The sequence below is a fragment of the Nelusetta ayraudi genome, unplaced genomic scaffold (assembly GCF_046127955.1).
Source record: "Nelusetta ayraudi isolate G7.1 ecotype Tasmania unplaced genomic scaffold, CSIRO-AGI_Nayr_v1 ptg000157l, whole genome shotgun sequence".
NCBI classification, from domain to species: Eukaryota; Metazoa; Chordata; class Actinopteri; order Tetraodontiformes; family Monacanthidae; genus Nelusetta; species Nelusetta ayraudi.
In genome coordinates, this window is record NW_027466207.1 from 104403 (window position 1) to 129898 (window position 25496).

The window sequence follows — 25496 nt, forward strand, 5'->3', positions numbered from 1 at the left end:
TTTTCTTTTTCTTTCGAGTCATGAAGAAAGGGACGGGAGCTCAATGTTGTTCCAATGTGTTTTGGGAGATTTTTTTTTCTTCTTCTTCTTCTCTAGCTCTTATTTGTTAGTACTTTGCCTTCAGTTTTGCAGAGTTTTCCAACTCTCCCTTTAACGTACCGTCAGACACGCCTACTGATAGCACTACGCAGTGAATCTAGATCCTTCTCGATTGCTCTGGTTTGTCAAAACGCAGCGGCCCAGTGGAAAACACGGCCGACCCCATCGCTGTGCTGTTCACCTGGACCTCTCCCAGGTGGCTCGATCTCTGCACCATAGCCATAGGAACCATCACTTTTACATGGGCTTTTGCAATAACCAGCGAGAGTGAATTTTTAGATAAATTGTATTTCTAAACTACTACAGACTGACATGTTTTCATATGTTTGTTATTCCTTCCAGTCACTGGAGTCTGAAACCAGGAAATGTTTTCTTGAGAATTTGAGCAAAATTGAGTTTTTACGTAAAATAAAGAGTTGTACAATATCCACGTCGCTGGTGTATTCATTATTTTCATTGTTTTGAATAAAATGTACGCTTTAATTTGTCATGAAAGAAATTCACATCTATTGTGTTTGTGACCCCAACATCCTTCCCTCACTGCCATCATAATTTTCCATTTGTTAAAAGTCAAGCCAGTCAAAGCACTCACAAGACTTGCAACCGTGACCCATCAGTTTCCTATCAGTACTCATCCTGTCCAGTAGGGGCGCTGCTGCCCACCCGGCAGGGGTCCGCCATGGTCGCCCGCCACTGGTTTCGTCACGGCCACGGGAGAAATTGAACTATTCACACTCAGCCTCTGGGCGAGCAACACAACTACCCGTTCATTTGATGAGTAACAGTCCCAGACATGTATGAACTGGAAATGAAGGCAATTAAGATTTAAGTTTCTTTAAAAGTAAAACTATATCGCAAAATATGAAACAACGTTGCGCTATATTTCTCTCCAGAGGATGGCAGTATAAACCACGGTGGCAGGCCGGCCTTCCTGCTCAACCAACGAAGAAGATGATCAACAGGAAGTATAGTTTTATACCGTTGTAAAAACTAAGCTGTTAAAACAAGCCCTTGAAAATGTCGGTTGTGTTTGTGCCGAAGAGGCAACGCGGAACAGCGGAAATTAACCAGGAAACAATCCAGAGAGTAAGTGAATGAACGCTAAAAGAGCGGCTAACTACTGCTAGCTAGCTCTGTGTAACTATATGTAATTGTGTAGCGCCGACGGCAGACCGGCTGTTAAAGCAACAATACTGTGTTTATCAATGTATATTAAACACTGTCATCTACTGCTTTAGAGTATAAGACGGGAGACGCTGATCACCATCTGTATTAAAGTAAATAGATGGGTAGAGAGAGAGACTTTATTGATACCAAATTAGGAAATTACACTATTGCAGCACTAAAGTTAGTTACAAAAACACTCAAATCAATCCATGTACAACAACAAAAAACAAACAACCGAAGTAGATGCGTAAAACACAACCAAATTGTACAGAGGCAGCGATAAGCGAGGTTTTCTAAACCATTAGTGCATCATTTGCCCCAGAATGCTCTCTGTCACACAGCGGGGAAGAGTTAATTGATGATTGAATTGATCTTTCTCCGCCAGCTGTTGGATGAAAACGACCAGTTGGTTCGATGCATCACTGAGTACATGCAGAAAGGACGAGCCGTGGAGTGCGTGCAGTAAGTCGCTCCCGAGAATCAACTCCACGAAGCACCAAAGTCGGTTGTGGTTCGAGTGGGAAAACGCTTTACCCGAACGCGATTGTCTGCCAGAATCGCTGGATTTTTTTTTCCCCTGTTTAATATTCTTCATTTCAGATTAATATTTTTGAGAAATTCCTAATTGTCAGTCCATCATTCCACTTCAGGCTGCTACCGCACCATCCCAGGAATTTCAGATTATTCTGATGTTGCATTTCAAAATAAAACTCCTAGCAATAGCTAGTAGTGATTTAGGATTGCCTTACAAATATAATTAGACCGACACCTTTGCTGTAGATGCTTTAGCGCCACCGCCCGGCCAGAAATCAGAGTCCGGCAGACAATCATTTTTGGTCTCTGACAAAAAGTTGATCATGTCATTACATTGTCAGTGTGTGTTGCCCTATTGGAGCATCACTTCCTGTGCTTCCTCCACTTCAGGTATCAACAGATTCTCCACCGCAACATCGTCTACCTGGCCACCATTGCGGACGCCAGCCCGGACATCCCGCCCTCTGCGACTAATGTAAATACAATTTACTGTCTCCACCTGAACTAGTGATGCGGTTTGACTCATGACTTACTAAAATACCTTGGTTTGCTTCCAGCCCAACGAGCCGTCGGCCTCTACGGCAGCTGCCAGCGGTCCTGGTGGAAGCTGAGGATGGAGCGACTTCACCCAGCAACACTGGAAGACCGTTGATTTGGATTATTGAGACACAAGCTTGAACACAGTGCCTTTGCTGAAGCTATTTCCTGTTTACACGTTTTTCAGTGAGAAAGGAAAAACTCTGTCTATTCAATGGAGTATTTGATCGTTGCATTTGTAAATATATATATATATATTTTAAATTTGTGATTGTTTTGTTTTATTGTGAAACCGATTAAAGGTAACAGAAAATGAAATGGTTGTACTGTGTGTTGAGTTGGAGAAGATGTTCTTGCAATTCTACTTTAACTTGAATTTACTTAAGAGGAGAAAAAAAAACATTGAAAGACAGTTTTTTTTTTTTCAATTGCTAGTCATTTTTATTTGTTTTTTTTTGCATTGCTGGTACACTTGGAAAATTTTAGTTGCCAGCTCAAAAGAACAATGAGCAACATAAGCCAAGCAGTCCCCCTTCATATTTTCTATCAGGGCAACATTTTTTAATTTTTTTTTTTTCTTTTGTAGAAGCCACTAGTAAACCATTTGACACAGCTGAGAAGCTAACGGTTACAGTCCAACATCTGTAAATGTCTTTACAAAAAGGCTGCAACAGTTTGGGTGAGAACACGGACAAAAAGCAACAAACCCTATATCTTGATTGTGCAAAGCACATTGACTATAAAAAAGATATATAATTATATGTATATACAGCAAACAATTCTCTGTAAACATGTTAAGTATGTTAGTTTTTTTTTTCTGAAAACATGGTGTCATTTCATAAATACAGGCAACATTGGCATCCGCAAACATCACAAAAAAAAAAAGAGATAACATTCTGGGCCCGTGAACGCAGCCCATTGCCATAAGAACCGAGCCGGAGGGCTGGGAACCGAGAGCGCCCCCCCCGTCGCAGGACATTGTAGTGTTTCGCACGGCATATTTGGTAACCTTTGAGTGACGGATGTTGTTTCTCAACTCTGCTGGAGACTCGATGTGCTTTCCTTTCACATAGTGGGAGGTGGAAAATAATGGTTTCTGTTGTGTCATACGCCTACAAGAATACTAACATACAGTAATGGTATAATAAAATACAAAAATAAGATTAATACTGTCAATAATTGTTACAAGAAAAATATTGTTTTTTGTTTTGTTTTTTTCAAAGAAAGGGATGATGGGAGTCGGCGTCCATGTGGAAGAAAACCACCAGTGAGAGAGGAGGGAAGGAAGGAATGATGCGCTTCAGACTGCCTCATCGCTCTCGCTCTCTGTCGTCCAATAGGGGGCGCTAGTTCGCCACCGTTCAATCATCTCGGCCCCGCCTCTTCCGTCCCAGCACCAATCACCTTCTGCACAACACTTTGGTTGGGGGTGGGGATGGGGGGGAGAAAGTGGGAAGAAGGAGGGAGGGGACAAAGTATTCTGCAAGTGCTATCAATGTTTCCATGGCACTGCTGCTGCTGCTGCTGCTAGAACTCTGACCAGGTGAAGGTGAAAAAAGTAGTGTCTCTCTCTCAAAGTACAACTATATCTATGCTGAGCCTGCTCAAAGCCTCTTCATGGTAAAAAGAACTCAATATATTTCAAACATCAGTATTCTACAAGCTATGAAACAGTAGATGGGAGCCGAACTCTGGGCCGTCTCAGCGTGACATTTGGCAGTTACAGCTCTGTAGACGCACTCGAGTTCAAGACCCCCGCCCCTCCCCTCACCTCTCTCCTGTGTGCACACACCCAATCACACACGCGCAAGCATACACACAATCACACACACACACACACACACACACTCGCACAAACGATCAACTGCAGAAGCAAGTGGGTGACAGCCGAGTGCGTCTCGTCTGAGGAGGTGAAGCCCCGCAGGCAGAGAAACCACCTGCTGCTGCTGCTGCTGCTGCTGCTGCTGCTGCTGCTCCAGCTCTTGTGGTTGAAACGTGTCTTTTATTCCCATCTTCTTCTTCCTCTTTTTCTTCTTCCAAACAGGGATGTTTGACGTGGAAAAATATAGATAGAAAAAACGTGTTGCGCCAGTGTGTGTACTTTTTCATTCGTCCGCCACCGAGGCTTCAAAATCTTCCAATTTGTGGGGTCGGAGGCGGCCGTCAGTACTGGTGCAGGTAGGAGGGCCTGTGCTCGTGTTTCAGAGGGAAGGATTTAAAGCCCTTGGTCATGGGTTTGAGTTGCTGCTGCTGCTGCTGCTGCTGCGGTGGCTGCTGCTGCTGCTGTTGCTGCTGCTGCTGCTGCTGCTGCTGGGAGAAAGGGAAACCAGAGGGGATGGCGGAGGAGGGGGAGCAGTCGCTGGCAGTGGACCAGACGGGCGACTGCAGCATCTGCATGGAGTCGCTCCACTGGGACGAGGGAGCGATGTTCATCTGGTACAAGGAAGAGCTGGGATTGGCCATGGTGTTGGCCAGGGCCGAGTGCTGCCACGGCGCCTTGGGGGGCCACGTCTTAGTTTTGCTGTCCTGCAGGCACAACAGAGGGGAAACCAGTCAGCAGGGGGCGACAAACCAACCAGTGCGGCCCTGACCGTCACGTAGGGCTGCACGAATATGGCCAAAATGATAATCACGATTATTTTAGTCAATATTAAAATCACGATAATGACTGGCTTCACGCGGGCCGGACAGAGACACGCAGCGGGCCGGATGTGGCCCGCGGGCCGTGGTTTGCCCATGTCTGCACTAGGTCCTCACCTCCAGATGCTGCTGTACTGCCTGCTCCCGACATCGCGTCTCACTCTCTCTCCCTCTCTCGAATCATTTGAGGCTGCCGCTTATGCTGCGGCACTTCCTGCCGCTGCTGCAGGATTTGCTCGCTTGCTATTTCGGCAGCTTAATGAAGTCTTAACCTTGCGTTCGCCCCCTGGTGGTTGGATGACTGAAAGTGCTTGATTTGACGTGTACGCTAGCCGGCTTTCTTAAATGTTAATATCGCCGACGATCAGCTTAATTTAATCGTGGCAGCCAATATTGTGACCGTGATTAAAATCTGATGAATTGTGCAGCCCCACCGTCACAGCAAGTCCATCTCTTACCAGGGGTGGAAATCGCTGGCACACGACAATTCAATTCAATTCATCGCGATTGAACCGCGACAATCGCAATTTAGCACAATTCCTGTATACATATGTATATACAAATATATACATATCTATGTATGTATATGTATTTGTACCTGGTTGTCGTCGCTGATGTGATGGAGGGGCGGCGAGGGCAGCGTGCACACCTCCGGCTCACCACAGCTGTGTTTTCTGAGGACGGGAAGAAGAAGTGTGTGAAGAACTGCAGCCGCTGGGCGTCCAAGCCAGCAGACCTCCGTGCAGAACCCACCTCCTCTGTTTGACAGCGGCCACCAGGTCCGGCCCGGAGAACATGGAGAACAGGCTGTCCCCATTGGCCGAGGACGTCTCGTCGCTGGAGCTGGCCGAGTCGCCCTGATTGGCCGACCAGCTGCTGTTCACCGCCTCCCTGGAAACCAGAGGGAGAAGTTCTAGTCCAGTGCCTTCACACAGGTTGAGTCTGAGGTCAGCAACTCATCATCCTGAATGTGTGAAATTGATTTTGTTTATAGTTATTATTATTGTCCCACTGGATGAGCTGGAGGAAGTGACTGGGGCCTGGGAAGCCAGGGTGTCTCTGCTCCTGCTTTTCAAATGAATTTATTATTTGCACCGAAGGAAGGTTTTTGAAATGTTGTCGCACTTAATTGTAAATGACAATAAAGGAATTCACTCATTCAACCCCACTCTGGATAGGCAGCGGAAGTTGGATGGATGGATGGATGGATGGATGGATGGATGGATGGATGGATGGATGGATGGATGGATGGATGGATGGGTGGGTGGATGGATGGATGGATGGATGGATGGGTGGATGCATTGGTGTATGGGTGGGTGGATGGATTGATGGGTGGATTGGTGGATGGATGGATTGGTGGATGTGTGGATGGATGGATGCATTGGTGTATGGGTGGATGGATGGGTGGGTGGGTGGATGGATGGATTGGTGGATGGATGGATGGGTGGATGGATTGGTGGATGGGTGGATGGATTGGTGGATGGGTGGATGGATGGCTGGATTGGTGGATGGGTGGATGGATTGGTGGATGGGTGGATGGATTGGTGGATGGGTGGATGGATTGGTGGATGGGTGGATGGATGGCTGGATTGGTGGATGTGTGGATGGATGGATGCATTGGTGTATGGGTGGATGGATGGGTGGGTGGGTGGATGGATGGATTGGTGGATGGATGGATGGGTGGATGGATTGGTGGATGGGTGGATGGATGGATGGACTGGTGGATGGGTGGATATTCTATTCTGTCAGGTGGCTCAGTAACACCGCTGCACTACAGTTCCTAAACAGTAGCATTAGCGTCATGCGCTAGCTGCATGTCATTGACTGCCACTGGCCCCCTGCTGCTCACATTGATTCCTGATGGGGGCGCCGTCGTCTCATCCTGGTGGAATGAACTTAACGACGGCCACAATGACCAGTCTGGCATCTCAGTGGCATCTGCCTACAGTAAGTGGCTTTAAAAATGCAGCTCAACACTGATGAGGATGAGGATGATGATGATGAGGAGGATGATGATGAGGATGATGATGAGGATGAGGATGAGGCTGTGCTGTAAATAACAGTCCAGCGATTCCACAGGAGAACGCCGGCCAGAAGCCGTCCCAGGCTGAGTCATTACAGACGGGCTAAATATGAGTTTGTGTGAGTCAACCTCAGCTGTGTGGCATCCCAGGCCACAGTTTAAGGGGAGTGGTTGACTAATTAAAAAGCAATGGCCACGGGAATACATATCTGCCAATCACAACCAGCGGAAACAACAGCGAGCCTCTGAAAACCGTACACATTTAAAGACGCTCTATTAGGAAGCCTTCACTGAACCACTGTGTTCTGAACATATGTGTTTAGCCCAGATGTGGGCAAAGTGTCTGCAGGGCCTTTATACTGGGACCTTATGGGACCTCACACAGAGCAGTTCTCCATCCAACCAAGCATCAGCTGTAGAAGGGTCCAGTTGGGACCCTTCCAAATTAAGATGACTGATGGATGACTGAGAACCCTCACTGACAATCTATGGAGTGGAAAATAAATAAATAAATAGATAGATAGATAGATAGATAGATAGATAGATAGATAGATAGATAGATAGGAAAGAAAATTGTCTGAAATAAAGTTTACAAAAAAAGTTGTTGTTTTTTTAAATCTCTCATACAAAAAAGAATCACAAACTGGGATTCATATAGAACCTTTCAAATATGTATTTTGCAGGTGTTGCTTCAGTGCAATGGCCTTATTTAATAAAACAGAGAGGGAGGAGTTTATTGCCTCTGCTGCAGTCCACCACCAGGGGGCAGGCAATCTGCTTGGGGTTCACTTTTGAGTAATTTTACAGAATATAGTTTTAAAAGTATCATTTACATCTAGTTAATGTATATTTACAGTGTACGTGTTTTCAGGCAACTTTGATATTTCTGATGACACAGGTGTTAAAATGGGGCGGGGGGCAACATTTATGTGAAGATGATCTTCCACGGAGCTGATGATGGGTGTGGTCCCATGCAGCTGCCTACCCTTCACTGAAGTACTCTGGGTGCGACCAGGTGCGGTGCTGCTCCTCCGCCATTGGCCAGTTGCTGCGGGGGTTGCTGGGCCGACGGATGTGCTGCACCTGCCGCTTCTGCTGCATGGCCTGACTGACGCCTGCCACGTAGCGAGCAAACTCCGGGTCGGAGCCCACTGCGTGTGGAGAGAGAGAGACAGAGATGGGGGTGGGGGGGGGGGGGGGGGGGGGTTTGGGAGAGGGAGAGGAGGAAGAGGTGGATCAACGCCACAGTGAGTTTCTGACGCCCTCAGCTTTTCTCTTTCGCTCCCCGGAGCTCAATCCATTTAGCCAGACTGTCTACCGTAGCAGAAAAATCACAAAGGGCCGCGAGTCGAAGCCGCACAATGGGCCCCAACTGCTTTTAAATAGAGTCTGCTGCACTGTAAAAATAGCAGTGAAAAAAGACTAAATTCAGCAGCACGAGTCGTCGGCTCGCTGCGACGGCTGTGTTACGACCGTCGGGGGTGGGGGTGGGGGGAATAACCTGGAGGCAGACGGAGGAGTATTTGGTATTTGAGGTGGAGAAATCAGTACGGAAATTGTCAGTGTGAGGCTGTGGAGGTGAAAGCAGAGCTCTCTTCTTCAACAACAGGACAGTGTCTGGGTAGAAACCTGCCGCAGTCTGCTCAGTCTGGTGGTGTAATCACGCTTCTGTGATGAATTACAACATAACCACTACATTGTAAGTCATAAAGTGTCACCCAGGTGCTTATCTGGATGGTGTCAGCAAAACTGGAGGCCGGCAGGACGCTGAGGAAACGGTCAACCTGCTCAGCACTGCAAACCAACCATCACACTGCAGCGACGCCTCAGCACAGAGGCCGAGCTCTGCATAACACTGCACACCTCCTGAAGAAGCCGGCCTTTAAAATGACCTGATGGGAACCAATGATGGAGCACTTGGCTAATGTGACCAAATGCATAGGGTGAAAAAAATAACTCGAATTAACTATAAAAAACGAATTAATACAATGACCCATTTATCTGGAGGACCTGATTGGTCGAGAGCAGGGGTCACCGACCTTTTGGTACCAAAGAGCTACTTCATGGTTGCTGAGTGTAGCTACGTACAGTGTATGAACCAGTTTGCTACACTCTCCTGAAAGTTATGTATGATTATTAATAGCTATGTTTACATGGACACAAATAATGGGAATAAAGGCCCAATCACATTAAAAATGCTTCATGTAAACACGTCAATCAGAAGATTCTGATGCGATTTGGCCCATTCGGAAAGAAATTTCATTGCCAAAGAAAAAGGTGGTTTATTGCGATAATTATTCCGAATAGCTTGGAGGGGGGGTGGGGGGGGGGAGCCCTGCTTTAGAGGCTGCAGATTTACAGACATTTTCCTACAGAAATGAATGAAAAGGTGCTGCTCACCTGCTGGGTCGAAAGGCAGCGAGTCGCCCAGGACCCCGAACACTCCGTCGCTCTGGTCCCGGTTGGGCCAGGTGTTGTTGCGGGGCCCCTGAGGCTTCTGGCCCAGCATCTCCGACATCACACTGTCCATGTAGGTGCTGACCAGGCCCAGGCTGTACAGGTCCGAGCTCAGGTCTGGAAGCCCAGGGGAGCCCCACTGCCCGATGGGGCCCAGGGGCGAGAGTCCTCCCGGGGGGGCCTGCGGGGGGGCCTGCTGGCCCGACGAGCCTAGCCACTTGCTGGCCACCCTCTGCTGGGGCAGAACCTGGGCCGGGGTCTGCTGGGGAGGAAGCTGTGGAGGGGGAGGCTGCTGCTGCTGCTGCTGCTGCTGCTGCTGGCTGATGGGCTGCAGGAGGTGCTGGTAGTACTGCAGGGTCTGCGGTGAGGGCTGCTGGGGGGGTGCGGGCGGGGGCTGCTGCTGCTGAGAGGGGGGAGGAGGAGCAGGAGGAGGCTGTGGTTGAGGAGGAGGAGCAGGCTGCTGTTTCTGGACCACCTGAGGCTGCGGCTGGGCCAGCGTCGCCACAGCCGGCTGCAGGATGGACTGCGGTGGCGGCTGCTGCCCACTAGGCGGCTTCAGCTCGGCCGGGTTGGCCGACGCCAACGAGTTCCTCCTCTTGACCAGGGGTGACGCCTGCTGGGATTTGCCCATGTTGAATCCTGAGAGAAAGTCGATGACGTCCTGCATCTCCTGGTCGGTGGGCAGGTTCATCCCCTGCTCCTCGGCCGCGCTGCCATTGGCCAGCTGGCCCTGCTGGGCCGAGTCGGGCCCGGCAGACAGGCTGCTGCTCATCTGCAGGAGGCTGTGCAGCCTCCCGTCGCCGTGGCCGTGGCCGTGGCCGTGGCCCAGACTCTTGGCCTTGTCCTCAGAGTTGCTGCTGGCCAGCATGCTGCGGGACGGCGTGCTGGGGATGGAGTAACTGCCACCGTTGTTGGAGCTGGACGAGACCTTCTTGGTGAACTTGGAAGTCAGCTTGGATATGGTTTTGGGCAAACCGCTGGAGGTCTTGGGGGCGGTGCCCGGGGCCAGGTCGGCCTGACCTCCGTAGTCTGGGCTCTCTCTCTGCAGCTGGATCTGGATGGTGGGCAAGGCTTGCTCTCTGTGAACGACACAGCAGGCAGCTTCTTGTTATGGAGAGTGGAAATTAAATGAATCCATCATGGAAAAAGTCATTTGACAAGAGGACAACACACAGGAAGTTGGGTTAAAAACAAAGATGAGCAATAGCAGTTCAGATTTTGTTCTTCTGGATGCTCATATTCAGTGGCAATGTTCTGCTTGGCACCGTCACCTCACTGGTTGCCCACAGTGGGAACCATTGGCCCTAAGAAAGTGGGTTGACCTGCTCAACAAGTCCAGTGACAGCGACGCTAAACAAAGCTGAAATGAATTGAAGATTCCAATCAAGCCGTTTCCATTGCCAGTGTGACACAACAAACATTTGAGGATCAAGGACTTCACAGTTACTCACTTTCTCTCCTTCCACCTGTTGATGTCAAACACTGCTGTGTAGAGAACATCCACCAGTCCGAGCGTCTTCTCTGGGTCCAGACTGCGCTGGAGCAGCGACATGGTGGCCGGGTCCTCCTTCAAACACCTGGGCATCACAATCCAAACACACAGCACACTCATCACAAAGAGTCAGGGCCTTCTGTAATCAGTGACAGTACATCAAGAAAATACGGTGTAATGGTAACGTCCTCATCTTGAACCCTTCATTCAACCTACAGCCAACAACAGTGGTGGGTAGACCACCATTACAAACTGTTTTAAGTACAAACGGAACCAGAACATGGAGCGGTCCATTCAGGTATAGAGCCGTCACTTGTCACTTTATTTTAAAACATTCAATTGAAGGTCAATTCCTCTCTTCACTGTGTTGTGAGCTCATAAAGAACTCATTCTTCTGTGGTATCTACACACAATATCTGCTCCGCTTTCACATTCACAGAGGAGCGGTGAAATCTTATCCGCAGTGTCTCCTTCTTGCCCTTGTTTGGACATGGTGTGGCGATGTTCCTCACCATGTGGAGGGAACCTGGACCACCACCCTGGAGCCCTCCAGGTTGATCTGGGGAGCGTAGGCCTCCTTGTTCTCTATCTGAGCTGTATCGACAACCACCTGTTGGGACACCGGAGAAATGGAGAAATGGGGGGGGGGTCAAGTGGGTTTGAATCACAGCAACTCTCTCCATTTACACCAACTGCAGAAAACTCAAGAGCCATGGTAGGAAGAAAGAAATGAATAAATGGCAACATGTCAGAGGAGCCCATGCAAGACCAGGGAGGAGGTTGAAGGTGAGGACACACAACTCATGGGTTCAGCCGGTGACACCAGGGAGCCTCTCTGCCTGCCTGCCTGCCTGCACACATCTATTTACGAGTTCTTTGAAAGTGGCCTTGGCTCCGCTGAGTCACAGAGAGGGAGGGAGGGATGGTGGGAGGAGTCTCCTTCCTGGATCACAGGAAGTTCACCTATTGTTATCCCGAGGAAAGGAAAAAAAGGAAAGAAAAAAACACCCACAACAACAGGTGTATCCTCTGAAACCCACCAGAGTGAGTGAGAGAGTGAGCGAGCCCCTCCCACACCAGGTCAGCGGGGACAGGAAGTCAAAGGCACACCAGCAAAATATACACAGGTTCAGCAATTTGTTTTTCCTTATGCTCCAGGGTGTGTGTGTGTGTGTGTGTGTGTGTGTGTGTGTGTGTGTGAGGGTGGGGGGGGGGGTGCATGTGAATAATGTTCCAGCAGCAGAGGAGATGCAGTGAATCCAACAGCTGGAAAAGAACAAATCTGGCAAGGTGATGAGGCCGTGTGTGTGTGTGTGTGCCAACGTGTATGTATGTGCGTGTACATGGGTGTGTGTGTGTGTGTGTGTGTGTGTGTGTGTGTGTGTGTGAGAGTAGCGACAGGACACTAAAAGTGAGTGCTTGATGACTGTATATGTGTATCTGTCTGTGTGAGGCCGCGTGTGTGTGTGTGTGTGTGTGTGTGTGTGTGTGTGTGTGTGTGTGCGCGGTGTGTGTGTGTGTGTGTGTGTGTGCGTGTGCGTGTGCGTGTGCGCGCGTGCGTGCGTACGTGCGTGCGTACGTGCGTGTTGGGGAGACGGAGGCTCAGATAAGTGTGAAGCGGACATCCATCACACTGGTGAGGGGGGGGGGGGGGTTGGTTTGTTTTACAGTCAGTGAGGGCTGGACCGGGGACCGGTCCCCCCCCCCCCAACCAGGCCTGACACACACACTGAGTGCAGACCACACAAAGGAAGTAAACACTTGGCTGTTCTGCTGCTGAGTCCCACACTGAGCCTCCTCACCCAATCACTCCTCATCACCACAGGGAGAGGTTGAGGGGGGTGGGGGCGGGGGGTAGCAGTGTGTTTTTTCAGACCCACCCGGCCCATCCCATCCTATCCCATCCTATCCTCCAGGCAGATGCGGCAGGAATGCCCCCGCCCCGCCAAACCCTGCCGTGCTTTTTGTCTCTGTTGCCGAGGGAGTTTGTTTACGCCTGCCGGCCGCCTCGCTCGCTCCCTCGCACTGAGCAGACACGTCCTCACGCTCATCTCCATTACAAATCTGACAAACACGGGAATGCCGGGAGGAAAAAAAAAACAACAACAAAAAAAAAAACAAACCCGCAGGCACAGAATGAAAAGGATTCGGTAACTGGAGCCACAAAAGTGTCGGCGAGGGAAACAACAGGCCCGGTCACGTCAGCGCCTCTACGCTGGCTGGACGGTAACCGCACACCACCGACGGCCTGGAACTATTATCACAGCGGCAACCAAGAAAAGACACAAAAACAACACGAAGACGCGTAAAGAGGCTAAAACGGTGCCATCTGAAAGGTCCAGTGTGGAACAACTTGGCTTGATTCAAGATTTATATGCTGGCAAAAGCTGAACATGCTGCACATAAAGACATCAATAACAGTGCATACTGGCAGCAGAGTGAAAGCCACTTGCGCTTCTTATTAGAAAGGTTCTCATATATATATAAGACTTAGCACTTAGCCGCAGAATTATGGACTCACAACACGCACACCCCATCATACTCACACTACACACTACATCACACACACATCTACAGATACTACCCAGAATATCCTGAAAAGGTTGCTGTATTTCTGCAATTCAACTTAAAAGGTGAATTTGACATATTATATAAAGGAATAATATGCAAATCAATATATTTCAAGTTTTTATTTCTTTGGATTTTGCTGATCAGGTCTTGCAGTTTAAAAAAAAACAAACTCAGACTTTATCATAATTTTCTGAGTTTGTGGGTTTGTGGTTTTAATAAGCTGAAAATCTTAATCAGCAAAGTTACAACAAGGAACTGCTTGAGATGTCAATTTGCGTGGAATGGCTCAATAAAATGAGTTGCTTTCATCTTTTATGTTAAACTGCCAAAATAAAACAACTTTTACTTGATATTCTCATTTTTCGGGTAGTACCTGTACTTGACAATGTCTCTCTCTCTCTTGCAGTGTGTGAAAAATGCCATCGCGCAAGTATATACCACACACTGTCATTACGCACAACTGCAATGTATATTACTCAAATAAAGACATATCCAGGAAGCCTCAGACTTTATTTTGTTTTATTTGGATCCTGTTTTTATTTCTATTTTATTTTAGAAGAGGCTTTTATCTCTCTTCATAATATACTTTAACTCTCTGCATGCCTTTTATTACACAAGTTCCCTTGTCAAGCTGCTAGAAACATTTCTCCAGGAGATCAATAAAGTATCTCTCTATCATCCATCATCCATCTATCCATCCATCCATCCATCCATCTCTCTATCTATCATCCATCCATCTCTCTCTCTCTCTCTATGCATCCATCCATCCATCTACCTCTCTCTATCCACCCATCCATCTCTCTCTCTATCCATCCATCCATCCACCCATCTCTCTCTCCATCTCTCCACCCATCTCGTAGGTCTTGCTCACAGCTAGCTGCCATCTTGCACCGCCGCCATTTTTTAAGGAAGCCACCTGACAGTTGCCTGAATACCAAACACGCAGTCAGGCAGGCTTCCTTAAAGACTTTACACACTGGACCTTTAACAGCAGAAGAAGTTTGAACACGGCTGTAAACAGCCTCGAGGCAGCTCATTCTCGGGTCTGTTCAGCTCCGACTTTCACTTGCGACACAGACGTTCATTTGGCCGAGCCGGCAGGTCGGACGCCCAAGCGCGCTCATCCCTCAGGGGAATTCAGCTCCACTGGAGTTGTGTGTCAGTCGCTCACCAGACCCGCCTGGGCGAAGAGCAGCTGGACGGCCGTCTTGCAGGCTCCTCTCCAGCTGGATGGACACACTTGGTTGAGGACGTCGGTGACGGGAGAGTCGTCCCTGGGAGTCACTCCGTTCTGGCCCAGCGCCTCCTTAATGAGCTGCAGCATGGTGTGCTGAGAACGACAACAACAACACGGCAACCGGGTCAACAAAGCCGTTGGTCCGTCTGATGCTGCGCTCGGGACGCGACTCACACACTCGGGATTGATCATTTCAAAGGGACCTATAGGCACTGCAGAGAATGGAGAGCGTACACGATGTACACATATGGATGTTCTTACAGCGAGACAAGTCACAAAAAAAAAAAAATAAAAATCTCCAGCGTCTCCATGACAGTTTTTTTTTTTTTTTCAAAATAAAAGCAATATTTCTAAAATTTCAACAAAAAACAATTGTGGTTTGCAGGTGCTTCCATTGAATGATGCGAAGTGCATAAGCCGTAATTCTCCTAAAATCTCGTCCCGTGAGATTTTAGGGGAGTTACCTTTACTTTTGTTTTTATGTCCAGAATGGTTGTTTGATTTTTCTCTTTGGTTACTAGTAAAAATATTCCGCCTCCTCCTCCATCCAATCATAACGCGGCATTTTCACTTGAAGTGAACTGATCACGTGAACCTGTGCGTCACGTCCACTGACGTGTAAATGTGAAAAACACAGGACACTTTTGCGGTATTCCTCCATATGGATACGTGTGGAAAAATCTCCTCATGAGAGTCAAAACCTTTCAGCCATATTTGAGAGCTTTTTCCAAGTTTAGCCGTTTCCATCACCAGCTTTTTATTGCCATATTTAGGTTTTGTGCAATTCTAGGGGTCAAGGAAGCGCAGCTCCAGTCAGACTGCACTGTGTATGAGCTGCTACTAGCTACACTGAGAGATGGACACTGTACCGTTTTCAGCTTAAGGTTCTCAGCCGCCGACTCGTTGAAGGAAACTCCTTTGAGGAAGTGGGAGCCGATCTGCACGGGGATGGTGGGCAGCTCACACTGGATGGGCTGAGAGATGGTCTGCATCCTGCCGGCCTGCTGGGCCTCCGCCTCGCTGCAGCAGCCCTGGAACACACACACACACACAGGAAAACACGCTCAGAAAAAAATTAAACTGTCGTCTTTTAACATAGAATAAAAGCATTCAACCCCCTAAGCAAGGCATAAATTATGTCCCACGCAAAACTTTGTACAACTTTCTCTCTACTTGACATTGTCCTATTCAGGAGTATTCTTTTTTTTTTTCACTAAATGAAAATGGACCAACCTGCAGAGCTCCCTCCACAGCTTTGGGGTTCAGATGGAATCCAGCCTTCAGCGCGTACTCACTGTGGCCCAGACTCTCCAGCGCCGCTCTGTAGGCCTGGAGACGCATCAGAGAAACATCAACTCTGCAGAACCAGACATTTTCTTTCCGACGCATGTCACATTCATGACGACTGCTGGTTCCCAGGGTTCGGAGCGTACCTGTAAAGCGTTGTCGATCTTCATGTTGAGCTCCTTCAGCTGGTGCTCAGGGATGGTGGTGTTGTTGGAGCAGAAAAGCTGCTGAACCTGGATGCCTGCCAGGCAGCCGTCCCGGCCCCTCTCCCTCAGCCTTGCCGTCACCTGATGATTTCAATACAAATGTTTGAGGGTTTTTTTCCCCAATGATGCAAAATGAATCCCTAACAGTTGAGGAAACAGACGCTAGAAATAAAATCAATGATCAACGCTGCTGAACCAATAAGAGACACACTCTCCAGGTGCGTTTAATGTTCTTCGCTCGACTTTAACATTAATTATTACAAGCGACTCTAAACAACAGTGTGGGTGAATGACGTAAACCTCAAGCCAAAAGAATGAAAAAGGATACCGATTGTTAATTAGGAGAGTAGAACAATTATGGTTTCCAACATTCGAAAGCCAAACCGCATATTTCTGAGGTGAGGAGCGGCCCGTGTTTGCCTACCTGTGCGGCACCTTTCCAGGAGTGGGAGGCTTCCTCCAGCTCCGCCAGGGGCCCCAGGTCGGAGCTCTGCGAGCGGGCGCTGGCGCAGCGCTCCTGGGCCTGCGCAAGAGCCTCCGCCAGGCACGACTGAGCCACGGGCTGGACCTTCTGCAGAGCCTGGGACAGAAACTGGAAATGGACCTGCATCACCGTGAGGAAGCACCGACCCAACACCTGGAGGGGAAGGTGTAGAGAGAGAGAGAGACAGAGAGAGAGAGAGAGAGAGAGAGAGAGAGAGAGAGAGAGAGAGAGAGAGAGGGAGAAAGATCGATCACTGTTAGTACATTTCTTCTTTTCATTCTTTGCATGCAAAGTAGGTCAGGAGAGCAACATGCATGTCAGCGTGTTTCGGTTGTGTGGCTAATTGCATAATTATAATGACGAGCAACATGAAAGCCTTCTGGCAAAACCGCTTACAAATCATTTCACCACTGTAACCTGATCGCATGTGTGTCTCCAAAAAAAGATTTCCTTCTTAAACTAAAAGTGATCTCATTGTTCCCTTGAAACTTGACGCACAACACTGTTTGTATGCCACAAGGTTGACTGGGCTGCAGCATGAATCATGAAGCCAGTGCCGTATCGTCATGTCTGAAATTTCAAGGTTGATTTTCCACCTCAATTGAAAATATCCAGACGTGGACAAAACTGATGGTACTCTGCCGTTAAAAAAAAAGAAAAACGCACATTGGCCACTGAAATAACTTGAAACTGATGAACTTTTTCAGACATTGCTTTTGAACACATCTTCGTTTAAAATGTCCTTATGGTCAAATCATTTTCAATCTTTTCTTAGGTCACCATTATTTCTGTCCAAGCCAGTTTCATTATTTTGTTTCTTAAAATGATTGTGTTGAATCACAATTCAAACGTATTGTCAGACTTTTATTGGTTAATTTACAGGAATTCTTTTTTATTGATAACAACTTTTGTGAGTTTCAAGTAATTTCAGTGACTACTGTCACTTTTCAAACTCTTGGTATCAGAAATGAATGCCAAAATAAAATTAATTTCAGAAAAAAATGTATACACATTTGTCTAAATGTAAACATAACTTCAGATGTCTGCACATAAACTAAGAGTTGCTCAAAATGATACATTTATTTTAATGGATTAAGGTTTTCTTTTTTAACTGAACGAAGAAAGAAAGTGAATACAAGTCTGACATCAATCTTACCAATTAAAATACATACAGGTTCCCCACTACTAAACTGATTCCATCCTGAGATGGAGAACAAAAAGCATGATCAAGACCTTTTGTGGTCATGTTTATCCCTCAGGTAACAAGTTCAGAGAGCAAGCCCCGGGAATGAAAGGTAGGGTTTTTATTCCAATCTTGAGACGGGTCGTGGTGCTGCTATGCTGTGGAGAGTGCGAGCCTTCACACCAGCGCCACCGTGATCACAGGGTTTTCTTTTTCAGCTACCTGCTGAAAATATCTCAAGGGGAAGGAAGGCCGTGTAGTAAAGATAGAAATATGCCTGCGCTTTCTGATGGCGGTCCGGACATAGCTTGTGTCATTCTTCAAAAACCACACAGCAGCACTGAGGCCACAACTATAACCAGCCAATGACTGCAGATTCAAAACATTTGCTCACGGCTCCAGAGGTTCATACTTTCCATTTCAGCAACAAAACAGGATGGGACGGCAGATCCATCATCTCGTGTGGAATGTTTGCAGCCACGACGCTCTCGCTTCCGCGTAAACTCACTCCACAAGGCTGATGCGTTGGTATTTTTATTCGCTATTAATAGGAGCAACGCATCACACTCACAACTGGATGGTCGCCGGGCTGATGGTGATGACACACGGCATACAGTATCACAACAAGCCCGTCTGGATTTGGCCGGATGTCTTTGTCGCACATCGCTGCCTTTCTATTTTTAGGAATGTCTTTTCCCATTTTCTAATGATTTCTAAAGGTAAAAATGCCATTACACTATTGCCACTGCCACCCTGTGGGCCACACACATCAGTCACTGCAGACTCCAAATAGAGCTTGTCATTATCCACAACAACTATAGTAGGGAAGTAGTGAATATGTCAGTGATGGAGTCAACATGAATTCTGGAACAGTTCTATGGATTTGAAAATGTCACCAGAGGCTCTGTGGTGAGAATTAAGTGTGTCACCATTTGAGTCCAAACACACACACAGTGAGCAAAAGGAACACGTTTAAAGTTAAAGTCCCAGTGATTGTCACATCCCGAAGGATGCAAAATTAGTCCTCCGCATTTGATCCATCATCCCCTGAGGGAGAGCGGTGGGCAGCAGTGGTACTGCTAAGCATAAAATGGTTTAGAATCAAAATGTACAACTTGCTGGCCAAAAATATCTTGACGTAGCCACATTAAGTGTGTACCCCAGTTTCAAGATAATCCATCGGCTGGCGATATCAATATGTCTTGACAAAGACATGTGAGATGGAAGAAGAGATGCAAATACACAGAGCAACACTCCCGGCCCAGATGAGACAGGGCCGAGTGTCCCAACACCTACTCTGAGCTCTCTGGGAGGCCTGATCAACACAGGCCGCCATCCAGACTGGCTGGTGTTGTGGAGCAACTCATCAGACTCAATGAGTTCATCAAGATTTAATGCGCTCGCAAAGTAGACAATAATAGAGAACAGTTTATTAAGCCAGAGTACAGCATATTCTGCCAAATTATATGTTTATAGTTCCTACGCAACTCAGAATCCAGTCGAGAAAAAAAAGGTCAACAGCGACCAAGTGAGGACAAAAAGGAAAAAAGAAAAAGAAAAATGAGGCCATGGCTCCAGCGGCAGATAATGGAGAACACATGTAATTGGCTGTGCGATATCCCACACAGTCATGGAAAATATGAGCAATAAGAGTACAGAGGAGCCAAAGCGACTGCAGGCCCCTCTCAAGCCCAAACATGGCAATTGGTGAATCAATCAAAGCGCAGATCTCCATTGTCTGGGCACACCTGTGCTCCAAACACACTCAATCTAGGAGAGTTGTGAGCCTGTGTGTGTGATCTCTTCTTCTGCTCTCCTCGCACGGGGAGAGGGAGGTCTGTCATAATAGCCAGATGGTGATGTTGTGTTCCACCGCTGTCTGATCTCTCAAACAAATGGCCTACTTTTGTTGATTTATGCCAATGGTGAAAGTCGAAAATGCTCCTCTGCTCACACTGGCGCCGCCGTGCAGCCGTCGCTCTCAGCTCAGTTTTACAGCAGAACACAGTCGTGTTCGTTTGTTCGAGAGGAGCCGGCCACGATTGTGAGAAGAGCACTCGGTCTGGGGACACATTTTTTTTATGTTATCAGAGGAGAGCCATAAGAATAACTAATAGAACAAATTATCACAAACATACAAACTCATGATTCATACATTTGCAGGCCATCAAATTCAGCAATTTGGTAGACTTCAAAACTGCACTGATTATGTATAAATTAAAGGTAATGGCTCAAAAAAGCTGGCAACGCAGCAAAATGTTAAAGAAAATTATTAAAAGATACCCTGCTGAAAAGAGATGTTGCTGTTCCATTTAGAAGAAAACTTGAATACTGCTCATTTGTTTTCTGTTTTGTTGTTATTTTTCTTTGATACATAAAGTCTTGGTCTTGTCTTGGTCTTGAACCCCAAATGTCTTGGTCTCAGTCTCGATGCTCTAAAGTCTTGATCATGTCTTGGTCTCTGTAAGTGCAGCCTTGACAGCAACACTACTTATGTGTTTTCCCCAAGTTACTCCTAACTAACCCACAAAACTGAATGTGACTACGCAAGTGAACCTACAAAACGCAGCAACCTAAACCGTGAGCTTCCCTTCCATTCAGAGAGTCCCCCCGCCCCCAACTGGAATGCAAAACGTTGACTGGATGGGTTGTTGCAGCTTTGCCAGAGCAGCTACGCAGCTACGCAGCACTCTCTGTTCACCAAGACCCCCCCCCCCCTCTCTGTCTCTCTCTGGGTCTCGCTCTGTGATCTTAACCAACCAGTAGAGCAAACAGCTTCTAAACCAACCATGACATATTCATGCATATTTGGCAGAAGAGTCATTCTGAGCGGCCAGAAAGCGAGACGGGTTTTTTTTTTTTTTCTTCTTGGGTTGAGGCTGTTTTGACCTGAACTCTTAAAGGGGTGTCCTGCAGGAGTGGGAGTGGGGCAAAAGAAAGAGAGGGAGAGGGAGTGAGAGAGAGAGAGAGAGGGAGGGAGGGAGGGGAGAGAGTGAGAGGGAGGGAGAGAAGAAAGCACGTGGGGGTTGGGGGTGAGAGGGAGAGGGAGGTACAAGTTTCACATACCACAAGCCCCAAATCTCTGAAACGCACTGGGCTGTTTGGAAGCGACCTGGCTACACACTGAGCTGCCAAACGGCATTCCTCCTCTGGCGCACACAAAGCACAGTCCTCTCTGTGCGCACACACATAGCGCATCATTAGCGACAATTCGTCGCAAGACGGATCAAAGGAAGAGGAAGACGAGTGCAAGTGCAGAACTGTCCTCTGTCCAATGACAAGAGCAGCAGTGGTGCAGCAGACATTCTGCAAACACAAACACTTTTGCTGACGACTCGCTTCATTATGGTAAAAACCCATCTGTGGAAATGTAAAAATATTCAAGCTGCACATATTGAAAATCCTATTTGGTTCGACTCCCCACTGATACTAACCAACAAGTTAAATTACTGGCAACCATCAACTCAATAGAATAAAAACATTGAGTCACATTTCCAATCAAATACGCATCCGCAGATGAACCTCCGATGGCCTCATATTCATTGGTATGTACAGAGTGGTTGTTGAGCAACAACACAACAGACTTGAAGAAGCACAATTAATTTGTTTCCTACACTTATTTGACAAACGGGGCCTTCATGCCCACAGCCAGACACCAAGTGGCGGTGCCAAGGCATGCGGTCTAAACTTTCACAGACTTGGGCTTCCTCAACATTCATCCGCACATACCCCAGACCACAGAGAGTCAGATTTACTGACTGCGGTGCAAAAGTGTTTCCTGTTTTGGTCTCAGCCACATCCACCCAGCTCCTGCTGCCCCTGCAGTGTTTTGGCCGTGGCTGCAGGCTCATTCGATCCAACACCAAAAAGTACGAAGACACCGTTGTTGAGTCACCAAAGAGCTGCCATACAAAAGTAGCTCTGATTTGGTTTTGCAACTTAGAATGCGTCCCTGCGGACAGCTTCGCGGGAGAACGTTGAAAGAGCTGCGTCGAGAGCACAGAGAGAGGCATCTATGTTGTGTGTTTTACCTCGACATTCAGTCCAGCTATTTTGAGGAAATCAGAAATTCCTTTTCGAAGCGATGGGTCAGTTTCTTCACACAATTGTTAAGGGTGAAAAAACAACGTTACAGTCTCAGAGATTATCCTGCTGACATGTGTGGCCTGCTCAGGTGTTGCTCAGTGACAGGTTCAGGAGATAAAAATGTCTGGAAGAGAGACATCCTCTGTTAAACAGTAGACAGTGTGATGAAGGCACTGTCCACTCAGATAAACCGACAACACTGACTGTCCAATTATGGTTCTGCCCATTGTCCTCATTGTGTCCTTTTATTGTAATTTATTACGTGCTGCATTTCTGTTTTTATTTTACTGTGAATCACTTTGAGTTACATTGATAATGCATGAAAAGCACTATATAATAAAGTTTTGATTGATTGATTGATTGCTACACTGTATTTGTGGGGTTGGGGGGGGATCAGTTGAACAGGCCTTCACCTAATCTGAAGGACACAAGGAGAATACTGAGTTACAGTGCACTATACTCGGCATACAACATGTTTTGGGTTGGGGCCTATTGGGGTGTGTTGACAGACACTTGATGTTGATGGCAGCACATGAGAAATGAGCAAAATGAGCATGTGTGCTGAAGAGAGAGAAAAAAAAACCAATGGTATATTGATGTGAAGGCGTGTTGTCCAACTGAAATTGACTGTCTGACCTGCTTGTAAGTGTAAGCATAGGCCTGGACTAAACAGAGGGTTCTAGAAAGACGACAACATGTGTCTAATGTGTCGAATGTGTTTTATGTCACACATGAGTGTCCTTTCCTCATTCGCTTGTGTTTAGTCAGATAAATGTGTCTGTTCAAGACGTCACATGGTAGATAAAAAAAGGCTTCCTGTTGCTGCAAAAACAGCGATAAGTGAGGATGAAACAATCTAGGGTAGGCATGGGCAAACTACGGCCCGGGGGCCATATGCAGCCCGTTAAGCTTTTTAATCCGGCCCGCCGAACTTGAAGAAATTAAATTAATAGCACGCAAGTACTAAAATAGCTGTATTTCATCCACTTTCTCATTGTTTTAAGAGTCATTTCAATGAAGAGCTAAATACTGTGGGGCTTCAAAGACACTGTTTTCGACTGATAGAATTTTTCGTCCTATGAGGTGGCTCACCAAAACACTCCATCCACCTGCTGCTGCTCCAGCCCCTCAGGTACAGTTTGTGGCCCACCTCTCAAAAGGTTTGCCCACCTCTATTCTAGGGTCTACGAAGAGCTCAAATTTGGCATTCACCCAACCAGACTAAGGGACGGAAATGTCGGGTCAGTGAGGAAACACATGAAATGGGAAACCTAAAACCATAAACTCACATTTGAAAGTAAAACGTCTCCCTTGCAGTATATAACAGTCTACACATCAGCACATTCAAAGTGAGGAAATCTCTTTAGGGAGACAAAAGAAGACTTTGTTTTTCACACCTCACCCCGAGACCCATGACACCAGCCTAACCGCGGCGTCCGTGTGAGAAGGCCGCGTAAGCTTAAAAAGAAACACTGATTCATGCCTCAGCGTTGTGACAGAGTGCAGCTAAGCATCTCAGCACTTCGACTGAGCCCGCGAGTCACAGCTGAGTGACAACGACGGAGCGCTGCCACAGGTTGTGTTCTTTAAAACTAATTCTATCCTGCAAATGTTGCAGTTAAACAAAATGCTTTTTCCCCGTTAGACAGTAAACACGGCTCTGGGTCACATGACTTGGGTGAACACAGTGGCGGTGAGTGCGGCTCCTACCTCCACGTCCTGCAGGCTGAAGTCGTTCTGGTCTTTGAAGTTGGCGGCTCCGGCGCTCAGCTCCATCAGCATCTTGGCAATCTCGGGCTTTATTGCTGCAGTCAGCCTGCTGGCGGCCTCCATGACGTGTTCCTGCACGTCCTTGAGTTGCATAGCTGCTTTTGAGTAGTGAGAGTTCCTGAACACGCTGCTGAACAGGTCCGTGAGGAAGGCGCTGGCCCTGCAGAACACATTCAGGGCATCCAGGTACTTGGAGATGCCTTGCTGGATGTCTGCCACTGCCGTGGTGGTGCCTGAGGGCGGCGGGTGACAACTGCCGGGGACACCCATCCCGCCGGCCAGGGGCGAGGGGGCCGAGCAAGAGGAGGCCAGCGAGGCGCTCAGGGTCCGGCTCAGCTCAGGCATCTGGTACTGCTGGTGCTGCTGCTGCTGCTGCTGCTGCTGCAGCACTTTCTGCTTGGACCCGCCGAGCAAAAAGCGACGCTTGTAGTCCATTTTACTTTCCTGCGCACTACAACAATACATAAGTGGTGCACCGGCACCAGGAAGCGGCTGTTTTTTCTATTTCTCCTCCTCCCCTAAAAAAAATTGCTCTCTTCACAAAACTAAACGGCCAAAAAGTTCCGCAACTCTGTCAGTTATGTTTTTAAAAAAAAAAGAAAAAGAAAAAGAAAAAGAAAAAGAAAAACAAAGTGAAAGAAAGAAGTCTTCTTAAGGAGTCCACCTGTTCATCTCAGCGTGCCGTGTCAAGAAGCAGCACACAGTGGTCGGTGGGGGGACTGGTAGGCCAAGTGAAACGCTTACATGCAGCCCTGCTGCAGACAGACAAGTCCCAGCTTAAAAAGACTCGATGGTGGAGATGCTCTGCTTCCAGCTTGGCAAAAAAATCTCATCATACGAGAGGAAACAAAAAAACTGTTTGTTTTGTCGCATTTAAAGTGCATCAAGTTTCCTTCAAAGTGGGAGGAGAATCCTTCATACAGTATACTGAGAACATACATACATGTACAAATTCTAAACGTGTAGCCAGCCCACACCAATAAAAGTAAAAAAAAAATGAACCTCTTTGCAAGGATTGCAAGGAGGGGGAAAAAAAGAACCACTGGTCAACAGCTGGGGGGGGAAATGACGAATTTAAAACAAAAACAGGAGTTAGTGAATGGTGAAATCAGAGGTTTCGTCTCATGGCGTGTCGGCTGGTGGCGCTGCTCTCAGAGTCGACAGATCCAGTCCGTCTCCGATCATCCACAGAAGGAGAACAACAAGAGGGGTGTGCAGGCAGTGGCCGATAGCGCTGTCTGCCCGTCTGGAGTCTCCAGCCGATTCCTGATTGGCCGCTCCGCCGTCTGCTGGCTGAGGTAGATATATTACTCACCGCGGAAACGAGCGTGCCTCCAAAACTCGCTGCTCTCCGTGGAGGCAGATTAGAGCAACAAAAGCACAAATGTATGTGTAAGGCCTCTAGGTCATTTCCTAAGGGAGAGAAGAGCAGAGACAGAGAGGAGAGGCGTTAGCGACGCATGAAAACAGGGAAGGACGAGCTTCTTCCTATTGTTTTCCTGTGCGCACTTGAAACAAGCAGAGCTGCAAACGCAACTCTAGCACTCCGCAGCTGTTGTACCTCCTCTTTCTCCATAAATATTAATTTTACTTCTTTTTAATCAATATCAGTTTACATCTTTTGCACTTTATTGTTGCTGTAATTGCGTACATTTTCCAATGTGGGATTAATAAAGGCATTTCTGTTCTAATTTATATCCGATTCGGTTTACATGTCTTAGAA

The 25496-nt window shown here is 47.5% G+C and overlaps 2 protein-coding genes across 2 annotated transcripts in view; one reads left to right on the top strand and one right to left on the bottom strand.

Moving 5' to 3' along the window:
* Positions 1-1026: 1026 nt before the first annotated feature.
* On the top strand, positions 1027-2655 carry ss18l2 (ss18, like 2). Its single transcript, XM_076013799.1, has 4 exons — positions 1027-1185; positions 1652-1728; positions 2191-2275; positions 2358-2655. Exons 1-4 carry the CDS (start codon positions 1117-1119, stop codon positions 2409-2411), a joined length of 285 nt encoding a protein of 94 aa, XP_075869914.1. The 5' UTR covers positions 1027-1116; the 3' UTR covers positions 2412-2655.
* A 397-nt stretch (positions 2656-3052) lies between these two features.
* garre1 (granule associated Rac and RHOG effector 1) overlaps positions 3053-25496 on the bottom strand; it is a 33717-nt gene continuing 11273 nt past the window's right edge. The window contains exons 2-14 of the mRNA XM_076013779.1: positions 23714-25186; positions 16675-16887; positions 16191-16331; positions 15991-16086; positions 15627-15788; positions 14692-14850; positions 11462-11559; positions 10909-11034; positions 9401-10536; positions 7986-8151; positions 5731-5868; positions 5576-5651; positions 3053-4863 (exon numbers count right to left, since the gene is read on the bottom strand). Of these exons, the coding sequence (XP_075869894.1) occupies positions 4501-4863; positions 5576-5651; positions 5731-5868; positions 7986-8151; positions 9401-10536; positions 10909-11034; positions 11462-11559; positions 14692-14850; positions 15627-15788; positions 15991-16086; positions 16191-16331; positions 16675-16887; positions 23714-24238 (3399 nt within the window). The 5' untranslated portion in view covers positions 24239-25186 and the 3' untranslated portion in view covers positions 3053-4500. The remainder of the gene's footprint in view (positions 4864-5575; positions 5652-5730; positions 5869-7985; positions 8152-9400; positions 10537-10908; positions 11035-11461; positions 11560-14691; positions 14851-15626; positions 15789-15990; positions 16087-16190; positions 16332-16674; positions 16888-23713; positions 25187-25496) is intronic.